The 21,100-nt window shown below is 50.4% G+C and overlaps 3 protein-coding genes and 1 pseudogene across 3 annotated transcripts; 2 read left to right on the top strand and 2 right to left on the bottom strand.

The window, feature by feature from the left end:
* Window positions 1-1,059: 1,059 nt before the first annotated feature.
* Window positions 1,060-4,029, bottom strand: LOC120692196 (zinc finger AN1 and C2H2 domain-containing stress-associated protein 16). Its single transcript, XM_039975443.1, has 2 exons — window positions 3,745-4,029; window positions 1,060-2,053 (listed from the first exon to the last, which is right to left on the bottom strand). The coding sequence occupies exons 1-2, from the start codon at window positions 3,841-3,843 to the stop codon at window positions 1,280-1,282; spliced, it is 873 nt and encodes a 290-aa protein (XP_039831377.1). The 5' UTR covers window positions 3,844-4,029; the 3' UTR covers window positions 1,060-1,279.
* Window positions 4,030-12,278: 8,249 nt separating this feature from the next.
* Window positions 12,279-13,949, top strand: LOC120692182 (chaperonin-like RbcX protein 2, chloroplastic). The gene is made up of 5 exons (XM_039975428.1): window positions 12,279-12,660; window positions 12,890-12,981; window positions 13,077-13,134; window positions 13,251-13,316; window positions 13,422-13,949. The coding sequence occupies exons 1-5, from the start codon at window positions 12,376-12,378 to the stop codon at window positions 13,545-13,547; spliced, it is 627 nt and encodes a 208-aa protein (XP_039831362.1). The 5' UTR covers window positions 12,279-12,375; the 3' UTR covers window positions 13,548-13,949.
* Window positions 13,950-14,105: 156 nt separating this feature from the next.
* Window positions 14,106-20,339, bottom strand: LOC120692189 (annotated as a pseudogene).
* On the top strand, window positions 14,572-17,200 carry LOC120692174 (L-type lectin-domain containing receptor kinase IX.1-like). Its single transcript, XM_039975416.1, has one exon. The coding sequence runs from the start codon at window positions 14,693-14,695 to the stop codon at window positions 16,880-16,882; it is 2,190 nt and encodes a 729-aa protein (XP_039831350.1). The 5' UTR covers window positions 14,572-14,692; the 3' UTR covers window positions 16,883-17,200.
* Window positions 20,340-21,100: the final 761 nt, after the last annotated feature.

The raw sequence follows: 21,100 nt of genomic DNA, 5'->3' as shown, positions 1-21,100 counted from the left end.
GGAGCCTTCTTGCTCTCCTCTGCTTCAAGGAGAAGTGAACCAATAAACCATGCTGAAATAATTTGAGTTGGCACACGCCTTGATGGCTTCATCTCTCAGACTGTGCTGTGCAATCGTAATAGTAAATCTGCTAAATCGAATAATAGAAGTAAAAATGACGAATCTGTTCAATTAGACATGGATTATTCAGATGTGATGCCACTCTGAATATTTTTCTCCGGAAATGCTGAAAAACAATACCCTACTGTATACACCGACACCTTCTTCCCTTGTTTTTTTATTTCTTGCAGCAAACGAACTTGGTGATTTCGAGAGGCTACTCTATGAAATGTAGCACCGGAGAACTTTCTGAATCATGTGGGCTATGGTCCGTGTAACCTTTCAGCAGAGTGAACTAGGCCGGCATGCTGTGTGGTAATATAAATTCACATGCATGGATGATTCCTTGTTTAATCATCCAAACATGCATGATTTGCAATTTGATTTCTGGAAAAAGACTCCACGTATAGGGGGTTGTAACAAAATAATTGAAATGAATCAGATTCTCAGTAATTGAATTCCTGTTGAACTAATTTCAAGAATTTAAATCTTGGAATGGGTGTTGTAACTCCCATGAACCAAACAGGTCATTATTATGATTGCTATCAAATTTGAATTCCTGTAGGATTTTAACTTCCTCCTTTTTTTTGCGAGGATTTTAACTTCCTCCTAACTCCAATGCTTTGTTTTTTTACAATTCTACGATGTACAAGAATGTTACGTTTCAAAGAGGCCTAAATTGGACGATAATGCTTATGCCCTTACATCCGACTAGCAAGTGGTCTGTGCAAATTGCTTTGGCAACGCAGGACTGGTATAGCTTTGGCTACCATTACGAACCCAATTTTACGTTCTACTAGGTGATTATGCTCCTTAAGTGTCTGCTGATGCTGTTGGGGGGTCGGGGAGTTGTAAGGAAAACATAATAATCTTCGCTACATATAAATGGCGTCCCGTCTTGAGAAGATGGGACACTTTTGATCAAGAAAACCGCTCCACCAGTTGCAACAGGCATTACCATTACCGTAACAAAACCATACTTTAATCTCTATTAGAATCTGGAATGACAGGAGTACTAACGTAGCTTCAATGGAATGGACAACGGCTTTGCCTTCAATCGAACATCCTATACTTGTTGCAATGGGCAGATTTCAAGCCCAAAGGAGTAAAGAAAATGGATGAAAAGAGAAGAAAAAAACAAGCTGCAAGTACACACAGCATACATCACACACGAGAAGCTTTATGCTCTTGACGTTCCTCCATGGTCCCTCTCAACATGCTCCACCAGCAACACCGGATCTCGAAACGCCTTGCTACATTTCGGGCAAACATCGACAGTCACATGGCCACGACTTGGTTGCTGGTTCTTCTGGTGGGATTTCTCGACATGTTCAATTAAGGCGCCCACGGTGGAAAATCTTGCTGGGCAATGAACACATTCCTCCACAAGGTCGCCACTGCTGCCACTGCTGTTTGGGGAGATCCCATCCTTAGCCTTCTGGAAGGCTTGGCTAGTCGCAATGCTCAGTTTCTGCATTCTAGCTTCAGCCGACGATTTGAAATTTGTTGCTGCATTCACAAGGCTGGAGCTCCACCAGGAAGAACCATTCTTGCTGCTGCTGTTCGGACGTGTCTCTGCTTTCTGACTTCTCCTTAGCATATTTACAAAGGGGAAGCCCGAATCCACTGTTCTTGGTCCTGGGCATTTGTGATCAGGTCCGAATCTATGCTTCAAGCAGTGTTCTTTGGTGCAGTCTTTGCATCTGATCGTGTTGGAAAACGTCAGCGTCTCTTTGCACCCAGGAACAGGGCATTTCTGTTTCTTTGTTACTTTCTGGTAGTTTGATGGATCACAATCAGTGTTGACATGAGTATCCCAGGTGATATTTGGGTCTTCGCTTGGATTAAGGCGAACCCCTTGAGCACAGAGTGGGCAGATGAGGACAGTGACATCCTTCATATTTGCATTTGGACATTGGTGTGTTGTATAACTTCTGTGCTGAAGACAAAAGACCTAAACAATGGTCCAACAACCCAATCAGTACCTGGTTGACAGTATTAGCGATGATATAACTATATATATAGACACTAAATATGGACATTAAGCCTTCATGCAGTACATAAGTTGTGCTTTAAATTATCTCAGTAACAACAAATATAGATATTAATTTTTCTATAGAAACATGAAAATGACCTCAGGTACTATCCTTCCATATAACTGTTTATATGGACCTCCCATTATTGCCATCTCATTCAAAAAGCATCAAAAGGGTTGAATAAATTCTGGAAAGGAAAAAAAGAGAGAAAGAACTAAAGCCTTGTTATCTGCTTACATTTAAACCTTACGATAAAGAGGATATGGTACCAGTAATTATATTTGTCAATTCAAAGCTCTGCCACACAAATAATTATGTCCAGTAACAACACATAATCTAGGATTGCAAGCTGCAATGTCATTTACAGAAACTGAATATCAAAAGAGGAGAAGAACCTACAGAAAATTTGAGGCATCCTAAGTGATTGCTGCATACAGGATTCCAGGCATGTGACCAACATATGTGTTTGTGTGAATCATGTACTGCGAGTGGGTATTATCATCCTTATCATACAATGCATTCAATGTTCAATTATCATCGCTATCACGCAAAGTTAACATATAGTCATCGTCATCGACTAGGACATCCTTTTTTCATGTACCCCATGTTTTTGGTTTTTGTGTCTGACAATGGCTTGTAACTGTGAAAAGAAGTCGTTCCAATAATTCCTTTTTTAAAAAAAAAGACGTTCCAAGAGAAGACACATTATGTTTGCAGCTAGCAACCAGTCATAGACATTAAAATATTGATAACATTTCCTTACTAAGTGCTTCTTTTTGTGTGAGATATTAAGTCTGCTTCATGCAATCCGTATGGCAAAGCTGGTAGACTTTGAGATTGAAGGAAAAGACTGAATTTCACGAGGAAATGTTTGGATAATATGATTCTGGAAAAAAAAACAAAAAATACTTTGCTATGCGGCAAGGGGAACTAGCAGGGTAATTTGGACCCCAAACATGATGGTGCCTGAATCGCTGACCACTGTAATGGTTTCTAGTGATACAATAAACAATTGATCAAATGAACAACTTGTTTCTTGAACATCTTGATTCTTAATTGGGTTCTAGGTTCAACCAAGTGGATCAAATCGTCGTATAGAATGTCACTATGTCAGCAATAGATTGTACACCAATGGTAAGGGGTGCCACAAGAACTCTGCCTCACCAACACATGGAGCAAAGCGGAAGCACTACCTAAAGATGTGTATAGGATCATTTTTCTGGTCAACGGTTAGATACACCAACTCTACCTCACCGAAAAGCGACCCTCTGGTGTCGCCCGGTCACTAACATGAGTGGTTAAGGTTTCCTTTTACATCTCCCCAGGTCCGTGCCTACTGCCTACTGCCCAGGAGGCTGCCATTCGGATAATAACTATCCTATTTGCCCCCAAACTACAGCTGCTCCCAAGATCTATCTCGAGATACCGCACGCATCTACTAGATTCCCATGGGGAAATCAGTTCTCGTGCTCCACAGTCCACAGAAGAACGATTCAGCACACAAGCTCGCTTGCAGCAACAGTCCAATTCAGAGCAAGTAACCAGAGCATCACCGTATCCACACACAGAAAAAAAAAACTCTAACGGGAGAAAGTTGCAGGAAACGTACGTGGTCGCAGCGGTCGCAGGTGAAGGGGAGGAAGTCGATCTGGTTGCAGTCGCCGACGCTGCAGTGCTTCCCCAGGTTGGGGAACTCCGGCGTGCCCATACCGGCCGCAGAGCCGCGCACGCGCCCCTCCGGTAGAGCCGAGCCGGTAACCGCGTCCGCCGCCGCCGCCGCCGCGCGCGAGATGCTACCGGCGCCGCGGCACCGGCAGGCAGGCAGGGGAAGGGAGGAGGAAATCGGGGGCGGGCGGCTCGGTCGTCCAGCGGACTGGGCACGAAATCGAATAAAACTGGTAACGTTTTCGACGGGGAGGTTTTGCGGCAAGGCCCTCTGAGAGCCCGTTTAATTACCAAAAATTTTCAACCAAAAATTTTTGCCTCACCTTTAGACACATGCATAGAGCATTAAATATAGTTAAAAAATAAAACTAATTGCACAGTTTAGATGTATACGACGAGACGAATCTTTTGAATCTAATTAGTGTATAATTAGCCATAAGTGCTACAGTAATCCACATGTGCTAATGATGCGGTCAAAGGCCTCAAAAGATTCGTCTCGCAGTTTCCAAGTGAGTTCTGAAATTAGTTTTTTAATTAGTACCCGAAAATATATTCAACATCTGGTCAAATATTTGATGTGACATTTGTACCAAAAATTTTCATCAACTAAACACCCCCTGATTTATTGGGAGTTCGTTTTGAGGTCCTGGAATATCTGTGGGCCCCGGATTAGTTAGTTGTTAACAATCCCCTTTTTATTTTTATTTTTATATTTTTGATTCGAAAGGAAGCCGACGATCCCTTTTTCTCGGGCGGGTGAAGTCGGTGAGACGGTGCGGGCAGGTATCGCCGTATCGGCGAAACTTTGGGCGTGGACGCTATTGTAGATGATACGATTAGCACTAATAGAGTCAGAGATTAGAGATGTTCGAGTCCGGGTATCTTGGTGGTATCCGACTACAACTTTGGATGCAATTATCGACATGTGTTTGGTTTGGCCAATTGGCACGAGCTTCTCCAAGTCTGGAAACAGTTGGGAGCCGATTGAATTTGGCTTCAGCTTGAAGAATCCAAGATTATTAGGAACACATTTGTACTTGTACATTACGGTAGCGTTAGTTGGGGTTTGGGCGAAAAACATGGGCGGGTATACGTGCTCGGTACTCCGCTTCCACCAAACCGTCTCGACGCGTTACGCGCAAGCGCGAGATGCGATAATGATGGCGACCCCGGCGGACACGAACCCACCACCAGGCCGCGGGTTCGTTGAGAGCGCGGGGCCGTGCCGGCGCCGGCGCGGACTGCGCAATCCACGGGGGCGCCGGCGCGGACTGCGCAATCCACGGGTGCTCGGCCACGAGATCTCGCGCGCGTCCAGTGGGGGCGGAGGCGACGACCAGCGAGCTGGTCCGTGTCCACCCGGCAGGCAGGTCCGCGGCTTTTCCCTGACCCAGGCCTCGGCGTACGTCGCGCGCCACGGCTCGGCCGGCGGCGTGGTTGACGCGGCCGCGGCCTCGGCCTCGTTTCCGTTTCGCGTTGGTGGTTTTGCTCATCCGGGTTCCGTGGACACGCCCGTGCCGCCCGCACGTTCGGCGTGGGAATGGGAGGAGCGTCCGGGGAACGCGACGAAAATTCTCTGGTTTTTCGGGGACGCGAGGGTGACCGTGACCACCACGACGACGACGACGACTGCGTGTGGATGGGAGCTCACGCTCGTGGGGCCGAGATGGACGCCGCGGGGCGATCGGCTCCCATGTTCGGCTGTAGATGGACGCCTTCGGGGTGTTCGGCTGTAGTCTCTTTGGTGACTAGTGAGAGTCACTGTAATTAAGAAAAAAATGAACCATCAAGGTGGCATACATGATCCATCAGAGCATTCTTCTCTGCACTTCACGCCTGGGACATCGGTGAAAGTCAAGAAATAAGATTCTGTGAAAGGATCATCTAGAGAACGCCAAAAGGACAAAAGCCCAACTCTGAATCACAAGAGTCTCATCCCCCCGTTCCTTCTTCACCAGTCAGTAGCCCACGGCGCTCGCAAGAAAAAGCCCAAGAAATGCGCTGCCTTCGCGCGCGAGGGAAAGCTCCACCACAGAAATCGAACGACCACTCTGTCCCTCGCGTTGCCCCGGGACGACCACTCTGTCTCTTCTGCTGGGCAATGCCGTCCCGGGCGCCGGTCAGGACGACAGGCGGGTTCAGGTGGCTACGGCGGCGCTCGTTGGTGTGAGTGCCTCGTTGTCTCTTGCTCTCCAAACCATGGAGTGCCAGTTTCTCAGCGTTCGATCTGGCTCGGCGAGGTGAGGAACAGGGCCTGCACCTGCGAGGTTCAGAAAAAGGGACGGCGAAGAAATACTGAGACAGAAGAAACGAACGTCATGGTTCTGTAATTCAGTTCCCCTCCTGTGGATTGAGCATGGGAATGAAACTTGGTGTGGTGATTGTTCGTTGAACCCAAGCCTCCATGAATGTTTTTCAGGTGTAGTGGTTCTCCGATGAACCCTCAGCCTCCATGAATTTTCTCAGGATTTTTGGGTCTCAATTTGGCTACGAATGAACTGAAATACAATGAGACAGAGGCTGGATGGTATTTGACCGCGTTGGATTTTCTCGCTTCGATTTCTCCTTCCACGAGCCGAGGATGAGACTGAAATTTTGTGCGATCTTTCGCCATTTCCTCCTACATTTGTGGGATTTTTTTCAGAATTTTTCATCCCGATTTGGATCGGGAAATGGAAGGAGATTGGAGAGTGGGGGTGGACGGTATTTGAAATACCGTTCACCCCCCGTCCCCAACAGGGTCGGCCAATCACCGCCCGCGCTGCCGTTTCTTCACGTCTCGCTGCCTCAGGGGCCCGCCTGTGTTGCCTTCTGCCACCTTGGTGCATTTCGGCGTTCCCAGACGTGGAGCTCGCATTGGCCGGCGAACCGACGTGCCGTCGATGGCGTATCCGGCATGGGCGGCCTGTGGCCCCGTGCCGCTCGCACCCGAAAAAAGGAGTCCACGCATGGGTCGGCGACGCCGAGCCGGAGGCCCAGAGTCCGGGCTGCCGAGTCTCCGGCCCCTGGGCGGCGCCTCCCCTCGTGCTCGAGGATGCCGGCACGGCGAGGGGACGGGTAGCTGCGCGCCTGCGCCGGGCAACGCACGGAGCAGCGGCCTGGCGGCACGTCGGCGCACATGTCGCCGACACGCGGGAACATCGATTGCTCCAGTTGATAATGGACCTCGTCATGGGAAAACAGCAGCAAGTTCAAGCTCCAGTTGTAGGATCACAAATGAATAAACTCGTTCTTGGTGTAAACATTTCAAGCCATATACAGTTCAAGAGTTCCAAAGGAAACACTTTGAACGATTAGGCCCATTACTTGGCTCAACCTCTAGATCATGAAGGTCACCTGGGGACCATGGAGGGTGAGCTTCTCTGCGTGTAGTCTGGCTCGGTGACGACGGCGAGGTGAACAGACTGAATGAGGAACAGGGCACCTGCACCTGCCAGGTTGAGAAACAGGGACGGAAAATGAAGAAAGACTGAAATAGAACGAAAGACACCATGGTTTTGTAATTTTGTTCCCCTGCAATGGGATCGAGCCTGGGACTGAAACCTGGTGTAGTGGTTCTCCGCTGAAACCTCAGCCTCCATGAATTTTCTCAGGATTTTTGGGTCTCAATTTGGCTGCGAATGAACTGAAACACAATGACACAGAGGGTGGACGGTATTTCAAATACCGTCCACCCCGCGTTAGATTTTCCCCCTTCGATTTCTCCTTCGACAAGTCAAGGATGGGGGACTGAAATTTTGTGCGTTCTTTTGCCATTTCCTCCTCAATCTGTGAGATTTTTTTCAGAATTTTTCATCCCGATTTGGATCGAGAAATGGAAGGAGAATGGAGAGTGGGGGTGGACGGTATTTCAAATACCGTCCACCCCGCCTCCAGATTTTCTCGATTTAATTTCTCCCTCCACATGTCGAGAATGAGATCAAAATTCAGTCTGTTGTTTCTCCATCTCCTCCTCAGTCTCTGTGATTTTTTTTAGAATTTTTCGTCGCGATTTGGATTGGAAATCGGAGGGAGACAGGAGATCGGGGGTGGACGGTATTTCAAATACCGTCCACCCCCGTCCCCAACGGGCTCGACCAATCACCGCCCGAGGAACCGCGTCTTCCTCGCGCAGCCATTTCTCCTCGTCTCGCTGCATCCAGGCCCGCCCCCTTGGTGCTTTGCGGCGCGCCCAGACGTGGAGTTCGCACTGGCCGGCGATCAGTCGATGGCGCCTCCGGCATGGGCTGGCGTGGCCCCGTGCGCTGTCCACCAGGTAAAAGGAGGCCGTCGCACTGGTTCGTGCTCAATGCCGTCGTCACGCCGCCTAGTGCCACTCACGGATTGGCAACGGCTAGCTGGAGGCCCGGCGTCCGGCGGCCAAACCTCTGGCCCCTGGGCGGCGCCTCCGTCCGAGCTGGTGGACGCGTGCACGGCGAGGCACCTCACTGAGCAGCGCGCGGCGGCACGCCGGCGCACTGGCCGCGGATACGCGGCGCGCAGTGCCTTGCTTTAGTTTCCTATTATGGAGCTTGTGACGGGAAAACAAAAGTTATATGCTCCAGTTGTAGAATCACAAATAAATGAACTCGTTGGTGTATACAGTTCCAGAGTTCCAAAGGAAACGCATAGCTAAAACCCTTTTTCTGACAGTCAAAAGTATCGAAGTACTGCTTTAAGCCTTTCTTATCAGGGATTATGAGGAATAATCCCATACTTTTCTGATATAAGTTCATTGTACCAAGTAATCTCAATTACTGTAGTTTAATGTTTTGCTGAAACCATGTTAGTCATTAGCACACTAATGTCATAGTTCCAGCGAGGAACACAAAGTAAATCCAACGAGGCGTATATATTTGGTAAAATCAGAAAAGTGAATGCAAGAACCATTTCCACATTACCTGGCAGAATACGACGCAGTTGAAGTTGATTGTGTTTAAGACTAGATCGGAGTTGTCGCCCTCGATTCCGAAGAGCCATTTCCCTTCAGCACGCAGATACCAAATCACAAGGAACTGGTAGATGGACAATCCCATGATGTTCATCCACATGAAGTTGTTGATGAAGTTCCCTTCTTCCAACAGGAGTTCTCTTCATCAGGTCATTATTTGGAGATTCTGTGGCAATGCCAGTGCGCCTAGTGTGTCCATGATCATGTTGACCCAGAGCAATTGCACAGCAGTGAGAGGAGCACTCCCTTCATCAACAAGCTGAAGTACAGGACAAAGACACGAGGGAATTCAAAGAGTTGCAATATTAGTATAGAACATAAGTTTGGATTATCCGGAACATTGGGCAGATATAAAGGGGCCTTTCCTATTTTCTGTAAGAAAAATAAATTTCCATAAAGTAACTATCAAGCAAGCCGAGGAGAAGTTCACAATGAGAGCAACAACATTGACTGTCAGCTGAAACTACACAAACCTCTGAATACTGATGTACACTGATCGACCTCATTTAGCAACAGTGACTATAGTGGAGAAGTTATCATCAAGAATGATAACATCCGCACTCTCTTTTGCCACCTTCACATAAAAGATAAGGAATCATATCAGAGCTGTGCAATGAATGGCATTGGGAGCACAGGAAAATGATGGTTCAACTCACAATATTGATCATTGTTATAGCTGTTTGCATGCTGATGTCAAGAATAGCACATGCCGAAAAATATAGCTAAGATTTACATTATTGCTTGTTTGCTAGAAAGTTCCAGTATTTAACTTATGAAAATGGTATAAATAATAGTACCTCAGTTCCAGCAATGTCTTGCCAACCAAACATCAGCTTCATGGGAAGTCACCTCGAGACCATGGAGGGCGAGATTCTGTGTGTGTAATCTGGCTCGGTGACGACGGCGAGGTGAACAGACTGAATGAGGAACAGGGCACCTGCACCTGCCAGGTTGAGAAACAGGGACGGAAAATGAAGAAAGACTGAAATAGAACGAAAGACACCATGGTTTTGTAATTTTGTTCCCCTGCAATGGGATCGAGCCTGGGACTGAAACCTGGTGTAGTGGTTCTCCGCTGAAACCTCAGCCTCCATGAATTTTCTCAGGATTTTCGGCTCTCAATTTGGCTTCGAATGAACTGAATTACAAGGACACGGGTGGACGGTATTTCAAATACCGTCCACCCCGCGTTAGATTTTCTCGCTTCGATTTCTCCTTCCACAGGTCGAGAATGAGGCTGAAATTTTGTGCGTTCTTTCGCCATTTCCTCCTCAATCTGTGTGATTTTTTTCAGAATTTTTAACCCCGATTTGGATCGGGAAATTGACAAAGATTGGAGAGTGGGGTGGACGGTATTTGAAATACCGTCCACCCCCCGTCCCCAACAGGGTCGGCGAATCACCGCCCGCGCCCACCCGGGGAATGGCGTCTTCCTCGCGCTCCCGTTTCTCCTCGTCTCTCTGCCTCAGGGGCCTGCCTGGGTTGCCTTCTGCCACCTTGGTGCTTTGCGGCGTGCCCAGACGTGGAGCTCGCATTGGCCGGCGAGCCGACGTGCCATGCCGGTGATCAGTCGATGGCGCCTCCGCCATGGGCGGCCTGTGGCACCGTGCCATGCGCACCCGGAAAAAGGAGGTTGGCGCACTAGTTCACGCCGCCGTCACACCGCCTAGCGCCACGCAATGGGTCGGCGACGGCGAGCCGGAGGCCCAGAGTCCGGGCTGCCGAGCCTCTGGCCCCTGGGCGGCGCCTCCCCTTGCGCTGGAGGATGCGTGCACGGCGAGGGGACGGGCAGCATACTGCGCGGGTAGCCGCACGCCTGCGCCGGGCATCGCACGGAGCAGAGGCCTGGTGGCACGTCGGCGCACAGTTCGCCAACGAGCGGGGAACATCGCTTGGTCCAGTTGATAATGGACCTCGTGACGGGAAAACAGCAGCAAATTCAAGCTCCAGTTATAGGATCACACAAATGAATGAACTCGTTCTTGGTTTAAACATTTCGAGCCATATGCAGTTCGAGAGTTCCAAAGGGAACACTTTGAACGATCAGGCCCATTACCTGCCTCAACCTCCAGATCATGAGCAATGAAAATGGCTAGGACTCACCTATGCTGTGTAAACGACAATGGCCAAAATTTGCCAGGCCTCAGTTTCTGACAGGAATTAGACCAAGACCATCTTCCTCACAACAGCGATCGGCATGCCTATGAAGCCGATGAAGACGCTGGACCATGGAGGTATGCATGTGATCTGGCTCGGCAACAGCGGCGAGGTGAATAGACCGAACGAGGAATTGAGGCCTGCACCTGCGAGGTTCAGAAAAAGGTGCAGCGAGGAAAGACTGAAACAGAAGAAACGGACGCCATGATTTTGTAATTTTGTTCCCCTGCTAAGGGATCGAGGCTAGGTCTGAAACCAGGAGCAGAGATTCTCCATTGAATCCCCAGCCTCCATGATTTTTTGCTGTTTTTTTAGATCTCAGTTTGGCTGCAAATGAACTGAAATACAGGAACACAGGGGGTGGACGGTGTTTCAAATACCATCCACCCCGCCTCCAGATTTTCTCGATTTAGTTTCTCCCTCCACAGGTCGAGGACGGCACCAAAATTTGGTACGATGTTTCTCCATCTCCTCCTCAGTGGCTGAGATTTTTTTCAGAATTTTTCGTCGCGAGATCTATCGGAAATCAGGGTAGATAGGAGACCGGGGGTGGACGGTATTTCAAATACCGTCCACCCCCCGTCCCCTCGGAGTGCGTCGAGGGCGCAGCGCGGTGCCAGTGCCGGCGCGGATCACGCCATCCAGGGGGTGGCGACCGCGACCGAGCCCCAGCCCCCGCGAGGCCACAACATCTTGCTCGTGCGCATTCGGAGCAGGAGCAGACGACGGCCGGCGAGGTTCGCGGCTTGTACGCGGCGCCGGCCTCGGCGAACGTCGCGCCACGGCGCGGCCGGCGGCGTTGGTTGACGCGGCCGCGACCTCCTTTCCGTTTCGCGTTGGTGGTTTTGATCTTCGGGGTTGCGGGGGCGGGCCCCTGCCGCCCGCACGGTTGGCGTGGGAATGCCGGAATGGGAGGGCGTCCGCCGTCCGGGGAACGCAACGAAGATTCTCTGTTTTTTTCGGGGAGGCGAGGGTGACGACGACGACGACGACTGCGTGTGGATTGGAGGTCACGCTCGTCGGGCCGAGATGGACGCCTTCGGTTGATCGGTGTAGATTTGCCGATGACGGTGCAACCCGATTTCCTGCTGCCTCCGCGTATTCTCGATTTAGTCTCTTTGGTGACTAGTGAGAGTCGCTGTAATTAAGAAAAAAATGAACCATCAAGGTGACATACATCAGAGCATTTTACTCTGCACTTCACACTGGCAACATCGGTAAAGGTCCAGAAATAAGATTCTCTGAAAGGATCAAGAGAACACCAAAAGGACAAAAGCCCAACTCTGAATCACAAGAATCTCATCACCGTTCCTTCCTGACCAGAAATATCAGGCCCACGGCGCTCTGCCGCTGCGCTCGCAAGAAGAGAAATGCGCTGCTTCCGCGCGCGAGGAAAAGCTCCTCCACAGAAAAGAAATCGCAGCGACTTCACACCTGCGACGCCAGCCGACGAGAAAAATATCTGGCCGCTATCCTTCTCCACGAACGATGGCAGTCGCCCAGGCCGCAGCGGTCGCCGCGCCGGTGGTGGCTGCGGCGTCAGCGCACGCCGCCGCCTGCGTTTCCGCCGCGTGCCGCCGGGGCACCTCGCGCTGGGCATTGCCGTCCCGGCCGCCGGTCGGGACGACGGCCGGGTTCAGGTGGCTACGGCGGCGCGCGCCGACCCGGGCACGGCCGCGGCGCGCGTCGCGGGCCACCGGCCGCGGCCGCGGCCACGTGGTCGTGGCCGAGTTCGGCGGGACGTACGAGGACGGATTCGAGGACGTGCACAAGGTACAGTGCGCCTCACTGACAGCCTCAACGTGCCAAGCATGGCACTGAAAAAAAAATTGTTGCTCTTTGAACGTGAACAGTTACTGTTATATTGTTGGGTCTGATCTTTTAGCATTGTCTCATACTCTCATCACTACCAGAAGATGAACTGGTACGCTTAGCTCTGGTTATGTGAATTGGTTAATCTACGAGACGTTTCATCAGTTGCCATTGTTCTGATGATGCGCAGAACATCATCAACTACTTCACCTACAAGGCCACGCACACTGTCCTCCATCAGCTCTACGAGATGAACCCGCCGTCCTACACTTGGCTCTACAAGTGAGCAAACAGCCATCCTCTTCGGTCCGAATTCATACCTACATTTGCATACTTGTTCGTCTGCCTTTCGAAATTAACGCTGCTGCTTTTGTCAGCTACGTTCTCGTCAACGATCCATTAGATGGCGATTATTTCCTTCGTCTGCTCGCGAAGGTATTTTATCTACTTATCTCCTTTGCTTCTGCTTGTTCTGACAAAACTGACAAAAAAAAAACGAGTCTCAACATTGTGCTAGGGTTCATTTCTTTGGCTTGGTTCATATCTGACAGGAGAGGCAGGACCTGGCCGAGAGAGTGATGATCACACGCCTTCACCTGTACGGCAAATGGATCAAGGTAGTAATTCAGATATCAGTTCATCAGATGAGTCTGAAAGAAATACAAAGTTAAGGCACAAATTAAACTTACCTTTCTGTGTGAAACAAACCTGCGCCTGAGCAGAAGTGCGACCATGCGATGATGTACGAGCGGATCTCCAAAGAGAACCTGGATATCATGCGCCAGAGACTGCTGGAGACGGTGGTCTGGCCGACCGATGACACCAGCGCCGGCGAGTCCAAGGGTTAACGGCGAGATTGGAGCTCGCGCCGAGCAACGAGTATGACTGCTTCACTCGACAGGGTGTTGTGTTCATTCTCTTCAGGGGTTGGATTTGACCTGCGCATTTCTGTATACTACAGCCCTGCCCTGCATGGATACAACAGAACACCGATGTATATTCTCTTCTAGGGGTTTGTGGTTTAGTCATTAGTGGAGTGGACCCTTTTTGTCCTCACAATACAACTCAGCAAAGCATCTTCTAGGGGTTTATGGTTTAGTCATTAGTGGAATGGACCATTTTTGTCCTCACAATACAACTCAGCAAAGCATCGTAACAATGGGTATTTCTTTGTTTTTTCTTTTTCTTTTTGAAGACCTGGATATTTTGTCTTGTGCCTAGATTTCAAGATGAAGGTACAAGTTCCCCCAGCCTGTCTTTTTTTTTATAAAAAAACAAATCTCGATTTTGAAGGATTTTTTGGGGCGCAATACATATTGACACAGATTGATAAATAAGCCTCATTTAACTGCAGTTGCAAAGATTAAGTACTTAGAATCCTAGTTCTGAATTCTGAACACATCAGATAGTAATAAGTCGTCCTACTACTAAATGTGATCTTATTTGGCGACAGATGTCTGTAAACATTGATTTTACACTATTTTGACCTGATATTAGGACCAGGTAAACTGTCATTCAGATGAATGACATGATTTGTCATTGAACTATATGAAAAAAAAGAAAATACACCTGGATCCAGTGTGGTAAGCACAGATGCCAGAGGGAAAGGAAACTCTGAGCTCCAAGCCTCCAGGGATATCACTAAAGATACCTTCTCCATTTGTTGAAAGAAGCAAAGATCTTGCTTTGGCCGGCAATCAACAAACTCTGTGTGGACGGACTATACTTGACCTCGTTTCATGTCACTATCTGTGTTTTATCTGTGATCTAGGACGGCAATGGCGATAGAAACCAAGCATCCTCTCTCCTGTTGAAAAATTCAATTCATAGTTCAACATCATACCATTATTATACATCCTCCTCCCTCAGGTACCACCAATATATACTTCAAATTTGAGCTGCTTCTCCTGTGGCTTACATCTGTCTTTTCAAGGCGACAGGCCGGCCGTACTGATACGCAAAAAACAAGCATGTCTGCACTGTGAAGTAATCGATGGCTGACCAAGTTGGGAACTCATTTACATCAGCATACATAGGAAACAACCTCAGTTCCCCAGAAGCTGTGATGCTTTGCCTCTCCTCCCTTGCTCCCTTCCTGCCTCCAGCTTTCTCAACAGCCATGAGATCAAGAAGCACAGTTACTAGCTTCTTGGCACTCCACTTATTCCTATTTCAGAATATCAGCTGCGTCAGTCCTCTGTACTTCAAGCTGAATTTCACTGAATCGAACCACAATGGAGAGGCCACAATCCAGTTCCAGGAGGATGCCTTCTACAACAAGGCGGTCAGGCTTACCAAGGAAGAGATGGATGGCCAGATTGCTCACAGTGTTGGCCGAGCAGTCTTCAAGGATCCGGTAACCCTCTGGGATAGCACCACTGGTCAGTTAGCTGACTTCACAACCCGCTTCACATTCATGATAAAAGCTAACGTTACCGATGGCTCATATGGTGAGGGGCTTGCCTTTTTCCTCTCACCATTCCCTTCTGTTGTCCCTAATAATTCCACGGATGGTAACCTTGGCCTCTTCAGTAGCAGTGCTGATCAGACTGGGACATCCAACCAGATCTTGGCCGTCGAGTTTGACAGCCACAAGAACACATGGGATCCAGACGACAACCATGTAGGTATCGACATCAATTCGATCGTATCTGCAGCCAATGTAACATGGAAAAGTAGCATCAAGGACGGTAAGATAGCAAATGCATGGGTAACTTACCAGGCCAGCTCCAAGAACCTGAGTGTCTTCTTGACCTACAAGGACAACCCACAATTCAGTGGCAACTCCACCCTATCTTATTCAGTTGATCTCAGAGAATATCTCCCAGACAAAGTGGCAATTGGCTTCTCAGCTGCCACTGGTAAATTGGTAGAGACTCATCGGATACTTTACTGGGAATTCAATTCTACTGATGTGCAGCTGAGGAGTAAGAAGATCAAAAGCGTACTAGTCATAAGCTTGGCTACTAGCATAAGTGGCATAGTCTGCTCTATGGGATTGGTTTGGTGCTTCCTGAGGTTTAGAAAGACTAGGAGGTTAAGAAAGGAGGAAGAAGAGAAGCTAGAATTTGATGAGTCCATTGACGGTGAATTTGAGAAAGGGAGGGGTCCAAGAAGATTTCAATACAATGAACTTGTGGCTGCTACAAAGAATTTTGCATTGGAGAGAAAACTTGGAGAAGGAGGATTTGGAGCAGTTTACCAGGGTTTCTTGAAGGATCAAAACCTCAACATTGCCATTAAGCGAGTTGCCAAAGGTTCAACGCAGGGGAAGAAGGAGTACATCTCTGAGGTCAAGATCATCAGCAGGCTGAGGCATAGGAACCTTGTGCAACTTGTGGGCTGGTGTCATGAGCATGGAGAGTTCTTGCTCGTGTACGAGTTCATGCCGAACAGGAGCTTGGACACACACCTCTATGACAATAGTAACATCCTAACATGGCCGTTGCGGTTCAGGATCACCATCAGCGTTGCATCTGCCCTCCTGTACCTTCACGAGGAGTGGGAGCAATGTGTTGTGCACCGTGATGTCAAGCCAAGCAATGTGATGCTTGATTCTTCATTCAACGCTAAGCTTGGGGACTTTGGGCTGGCACGTCTTGTTGATCATGACCGGGGCTCACAAACTACAGTGATAGCTGGTACAATGGGTTACTTGGCTCCAGAGTGCGTCACCACTGGCAAAGCAAGCAAAGAATCTGATGTATACAGCTTTGGCATTCTTGCATTGGAGGTTGCCTGCGGAAGGAGGCCTGTTGTGCTAAAGGAAGATGATGAGAAGATCAAGCTGGTTCAATGGGTGTGGGATCTCTATGGAAGAAATGAGATACTTAATGCAGTTGATGGAAGGCTTGATGGTGCATTGGATGAGCGTGAAGCTGTGTGCTTGATGGTTGTGGGGCTCTGGTGTGCACACCCAGACTATAATTTCCGACCTTCAATCCGCCAGGTCATAAGTGTATTGAAGTTTGAGGCACCATTGCCAAGCCTTCCACCAAAGATGCCTGTGGCAATGTACTTTGCACCACCAATCCATCTTTGCAAGTTTTCATACACCTCATCTGATGGAACACTGAAGGAGCTGGAGGGGTCCAAAATTTATGGGAAGACAACAAGCTCCTCTAGTGCAACCAATGCTTCTAGTTCACCTCCCTCTATTCATTTACCACAGATGGGTTACTAGGTCTGTCAGCTTTCTTTTTATATGCTAAATGTGTTTACAATCGACGGCTCGACGCTATTCAAAAGACACCTTAAGTTACAGCCAAAATACCTTTATTGAGTTCATCTGCATGTTGTAAACAGTATTAATTCAACTACTTCTGTATAGACTGGCTACCTGTAGGATGTAAGTATATTGTGTATTGAAATGCTCTTGGTAAAGACTAGTTTTATATAAACAATTCTCCTAAGTGAAGCTCTGACATTCATCTAACACCTAAACTTCCGTGATGGTATTGTTCATCAATACGAGTCAACTGCTTTTATTTTGAATATTTCATCAATTGTGCTTGTCAATGCATACCGAGATCAATTTTCCTCTTTTTCTCTTTTTTTTTGTTTTTTCCTTTTTCTGGGTATGGGCAAGCTCTACTGTTGTCCTATATCAGGTGAAGGCCAGCTCTGGCATGCCTAGTACCTACTGATCAATGAACACACACTAAATCTTTTCTACTTATCATTGGTTCTAAGATATCCTTTCCAGATTTGCCCTGCATGCAAGTGTTTGACATCTTCCCTCTTTAAAAGCCATACAGCATAACTTAAGGTATAAGGCATCAGAGACATTGAGTAATGAGATGCTGGGTTCCATGTAAACACGCAAATGGACCTTTTATATGAGAGGATTCAAATGTATCCCCGAGAGAAAATATGGTTTAAGCTAGAGTTGTAGTTTTGCTTCAGATGCATGCACAAAGAAAAATAGTGCAAGAGAAGTCCTCCAAGAAGAACGAGGTTAGCATGCCATACGGACAAAGCGTTACAAAGTTGACAACCTTCTATGGCAATTTAACAAATGGATAAATTCATACTACTTAACAGTGAAGCAAACATTTGTTGAGGGATAGAAGTGGTGTTGAAAAATTCATAATTCTATTTTAAGTCAATGGTGTAGGTGAAGCAGACATTTGTTTAGAAAGCACAATGACCTAGAAGCGGGTTGGAAAGTTAAAGTAGAAATTACGTCACCCAAACAATAGTGTGGATACATTTCTACTCACACAACACAACACAACCCAAATCAATCTGTGAGCAAACTTAACCAAGTTCCAGTCCTGAGTTGCACAATGTTACATTGTTTTTGTTCACAGGAACTATTTTCTGTTGCCGACATTGGGATCTAAATTTCGTTACCTACCCATCAACTGCGGTAGCAATACAACAGCTTGAACACAAGGCAAGCAGGCAGCCATTACCTTGAGGCAGCTTCATCACTTCTTGCAGTGCTGCTTCTTCGCGGTGAACAGGTAAACCACCGGCCCGTGGCGCCAACCTTCGAGCGGTGGGTCCTCGTGCACCACCTCGATGTTGAACAGCTTCCTCGCTTTCCCAAAGAACTTCTTGTCGGTGTGCTTCCACCGCCTCATGTGCGCCATCAGGAACACCACCTCCCCCTTGACGAAGAACCGCAGCGTCTCGATCAAGGGGTCAACCAGCGCCTCGTAGTACACCACGTCCGACGCCACGACGAGGTCGAACGGTGCCTCCGCCCGCGCCGCTGCCACCTCCCGCATCGCCGCGGCGTCGCCCCAGGGGAGCGGCACGACGGAGGCGGCGCCGCCGGCGGAGGCGAGGAGGGGCACGTTGAGGTCGGCGTTGTGGCGCTGGTTGGGGAGCGCGCCGGGGAGGTCGGACAGGACGGCGCGGGCCGGGAGCGCCGCGGCCAGCGCGAGCCCCGCGGCGCCGTTGCCGGAGCCGAGCTCGAGGACGCTGAGCGGCGGGCCCCCCGGGGCGGGCGCGCGCGGGAGGAGGTGCGGGGAGGCCGGGAGGACGCGGAGGAGCGTGGATGCGGAGGGCCAGAGCTGGAACGACAGGCCCCGCAAGGGGTTTTTTTTTACATTTTTACCATTATAACAAATGACACTCATCAAATTATCATCTTTAGATTGGCACCTACAACTATACCAGCAGAGAGAAGTTTAACTTACAATTTTACCACTTTTGCACATGTGGCAAGCCACGCAGGCATGACACGCAGGCACCCAGTCAGCTCGCTGGTGTCAAATGTCCTTCCTACTCCTAACCTCCTCTCTCTCACTCCCTCTCCAACAGCTGGGTCACGCAGATCGTCTCACTGACAGGTGGACCCCACTCGTCAGATTCATCCCCCACGACACCGACCACGACACCATGGTGGCCACCAAGCGCGACACCATGGTGGCCGCCCTTGTGACGCGCGCGCTGCTGCCGTCCGCCCTCCCCTTCTCCCCAATCACCTTGGTCGTCGCCGCTCACCATGGCCCCCGCGCGGACGCGCGCACGCCACCGCTCGCCGCCGTACGCCGCGGACGCGCGCACGCCGTCGCGGACGCGCGCCACGAGGCCTTGCAGGGGCCCTGCGCGCGCGCCGTCCTCTGCCGGTGCGAGGAGGGCCGCCGTGGAGGGGCGGTTCCTCCGCGTGAGGCCGACGTGCGCAGGCCGCCGCGGTCGCACGCTCGCCCCGCGGCCTGGCCGCCTCCATGGCCTGGCCGCTGCGCGCCGCCATGGCCGCCGTCACCGGCCGCCGCCATAGCCACGAGAGAGGGGCACCAGAGAGGGAGGAACGAGGGAGTACAAGCACGCCGAGCCGCCGCCGCCGCCGCGCGCGTGGGCCGCCCCGAGCCGCTGCGGACGCCGTGCGGGCCGTCCGCCGCGCCGCTCCTCGCACTGCCCGGCCGGCCTCCGCTCCGCCTCGCGAGTCGCTCTGCCGCAGCCGAGCGCCGCCGTGGTCCCTCCGCCGCCGGGAGGGAAAAGGCGCCATCGAGGAGGGCCGGAGGGGCGCGCCGGCAAGGAAGGTCTGAGGAGGGCCGGAGGGGCGCGCCGCGGGCCGAGGAGGCGAGGCCGGCGGAGCGGCTGCAGGTCTGGGAGGACGCGACACCATGGTGGCCGCCGAGCGCGAGGCCATCGCGCGCAGCTGGCGGCCGCGCTCGCCATGGCCGCCGCCTTCGAGGTGTCTCCTACCATAGGTGGGAGATGAATCTGATGAGTGGGGTCCACCTGCCAGTGAGACGATGTGTAGGACCAGATGTCAGAGAGGGAGAGAGAGGAGCAAGTCAGGGGTAGGAAGGACATTTGACACCAGCGAGCTGACTGGGTGCCAGCGTGTCATGCCTGCGTGGCTTGCCACATGTGCAAAAGTGGTAAAATTGTAAGTTAAACTTCTCTCTGCTGGTATAGTTGTAGGTGCCAATCTAAAGATGATAATCTGATGAGTGCCATTCGTTATAATGGTAAAAATGTAAAAAACCCCCGCAAGGGGAGCGCGCGCACGGTGATGGGGGACGGGAGGGACGGGACGTGGAAGTGGTGGAGCTGCGCGTGCGACGGGGAGAGGGTGCGGCGGCGGAAGGGAGGAGGTTCGGAAGGAGGAGGAGGTCTTCGGAGTCGGAGTCCGACGAGGCGGTGGAGGGGAACGCGCCGGCGGCTTCGGCGGCGGCCATCGGGTAAGTGTACTCCCTCCGTCCCAAAATAAATGCACATCTCGCACTTCCAGGAGTCAAACACTCTAAATTTGACCAAATATATATTAAAAAAATATTAACAATTATGATATTAAATAAATATCATTAGATTAATCACATCATATATTTTCAGGACAAACTTATTTAGAGACACAAATGTTAATATTATTTTTTATATATACAGTCAAATTTAAAATTTGTTGACTTCTCGAAATACGAGATGAATACTTATTTTGGGATGGAGGGAGTAAGTGATTATGCCGGGGGGGGGTTACTAGGCGCCTGTTTGGGAGGGCTCCATGGGCGGCTCCGCGAGCGGCTCCAGGTGAAGCCCTCCCAAACGAATGTATTTGCTGCGGCTCCAAATCAGAAGCCGGACGTAAAGCCCAAACTGGCTTCTATACGGGAGGCGGAGCCACGAAAACGTGGCTCCAACCGGCTCCGCCCCCTCTTCGTCCAGCAATACCCCTGACCCCAGCGCACGGAAAAGGAAAAAAAACTCGCCCGCTCTCTCTCCCTGCCGACTCCCCACGCAACAGGGGCGGAGCCATGAATCCCCCCTGGCGACCGGCAGCGGCGGCACGTCGGGAGGGCACTCCGAGCGGCGAAATCGACGGATCCACTCCGGTGGAGGCCGATCCAGGGATTGGGGACGGCGGAGGATCCCCGTACGGGCCGGATGGGAGGCTACGCCCGGGAGGAGCTTCGGCGGGCGGCCAAGGCGCGCCGACGCACGGGGT

This window comes from Panicum virgatum, chromosome 2K (genome assembly GCF_016808335.1).
Source record: "Panicum virgatum strain AP13 chromosome 2K, P.virgatum_v5, whole genome shotgun sequence".
In the NCBI taxonomy this organism is placed as follows: Eukaryota; Viridiplantae; Streptophyta; class Magnoliopsida; order Poales; family Poaceae; genus Panicum; species Panicum virgatum.
Note: the sequence above shows the minus strand (reverse complement) of the source record. Positions and strands in the feature narration are given on the sequence as shown.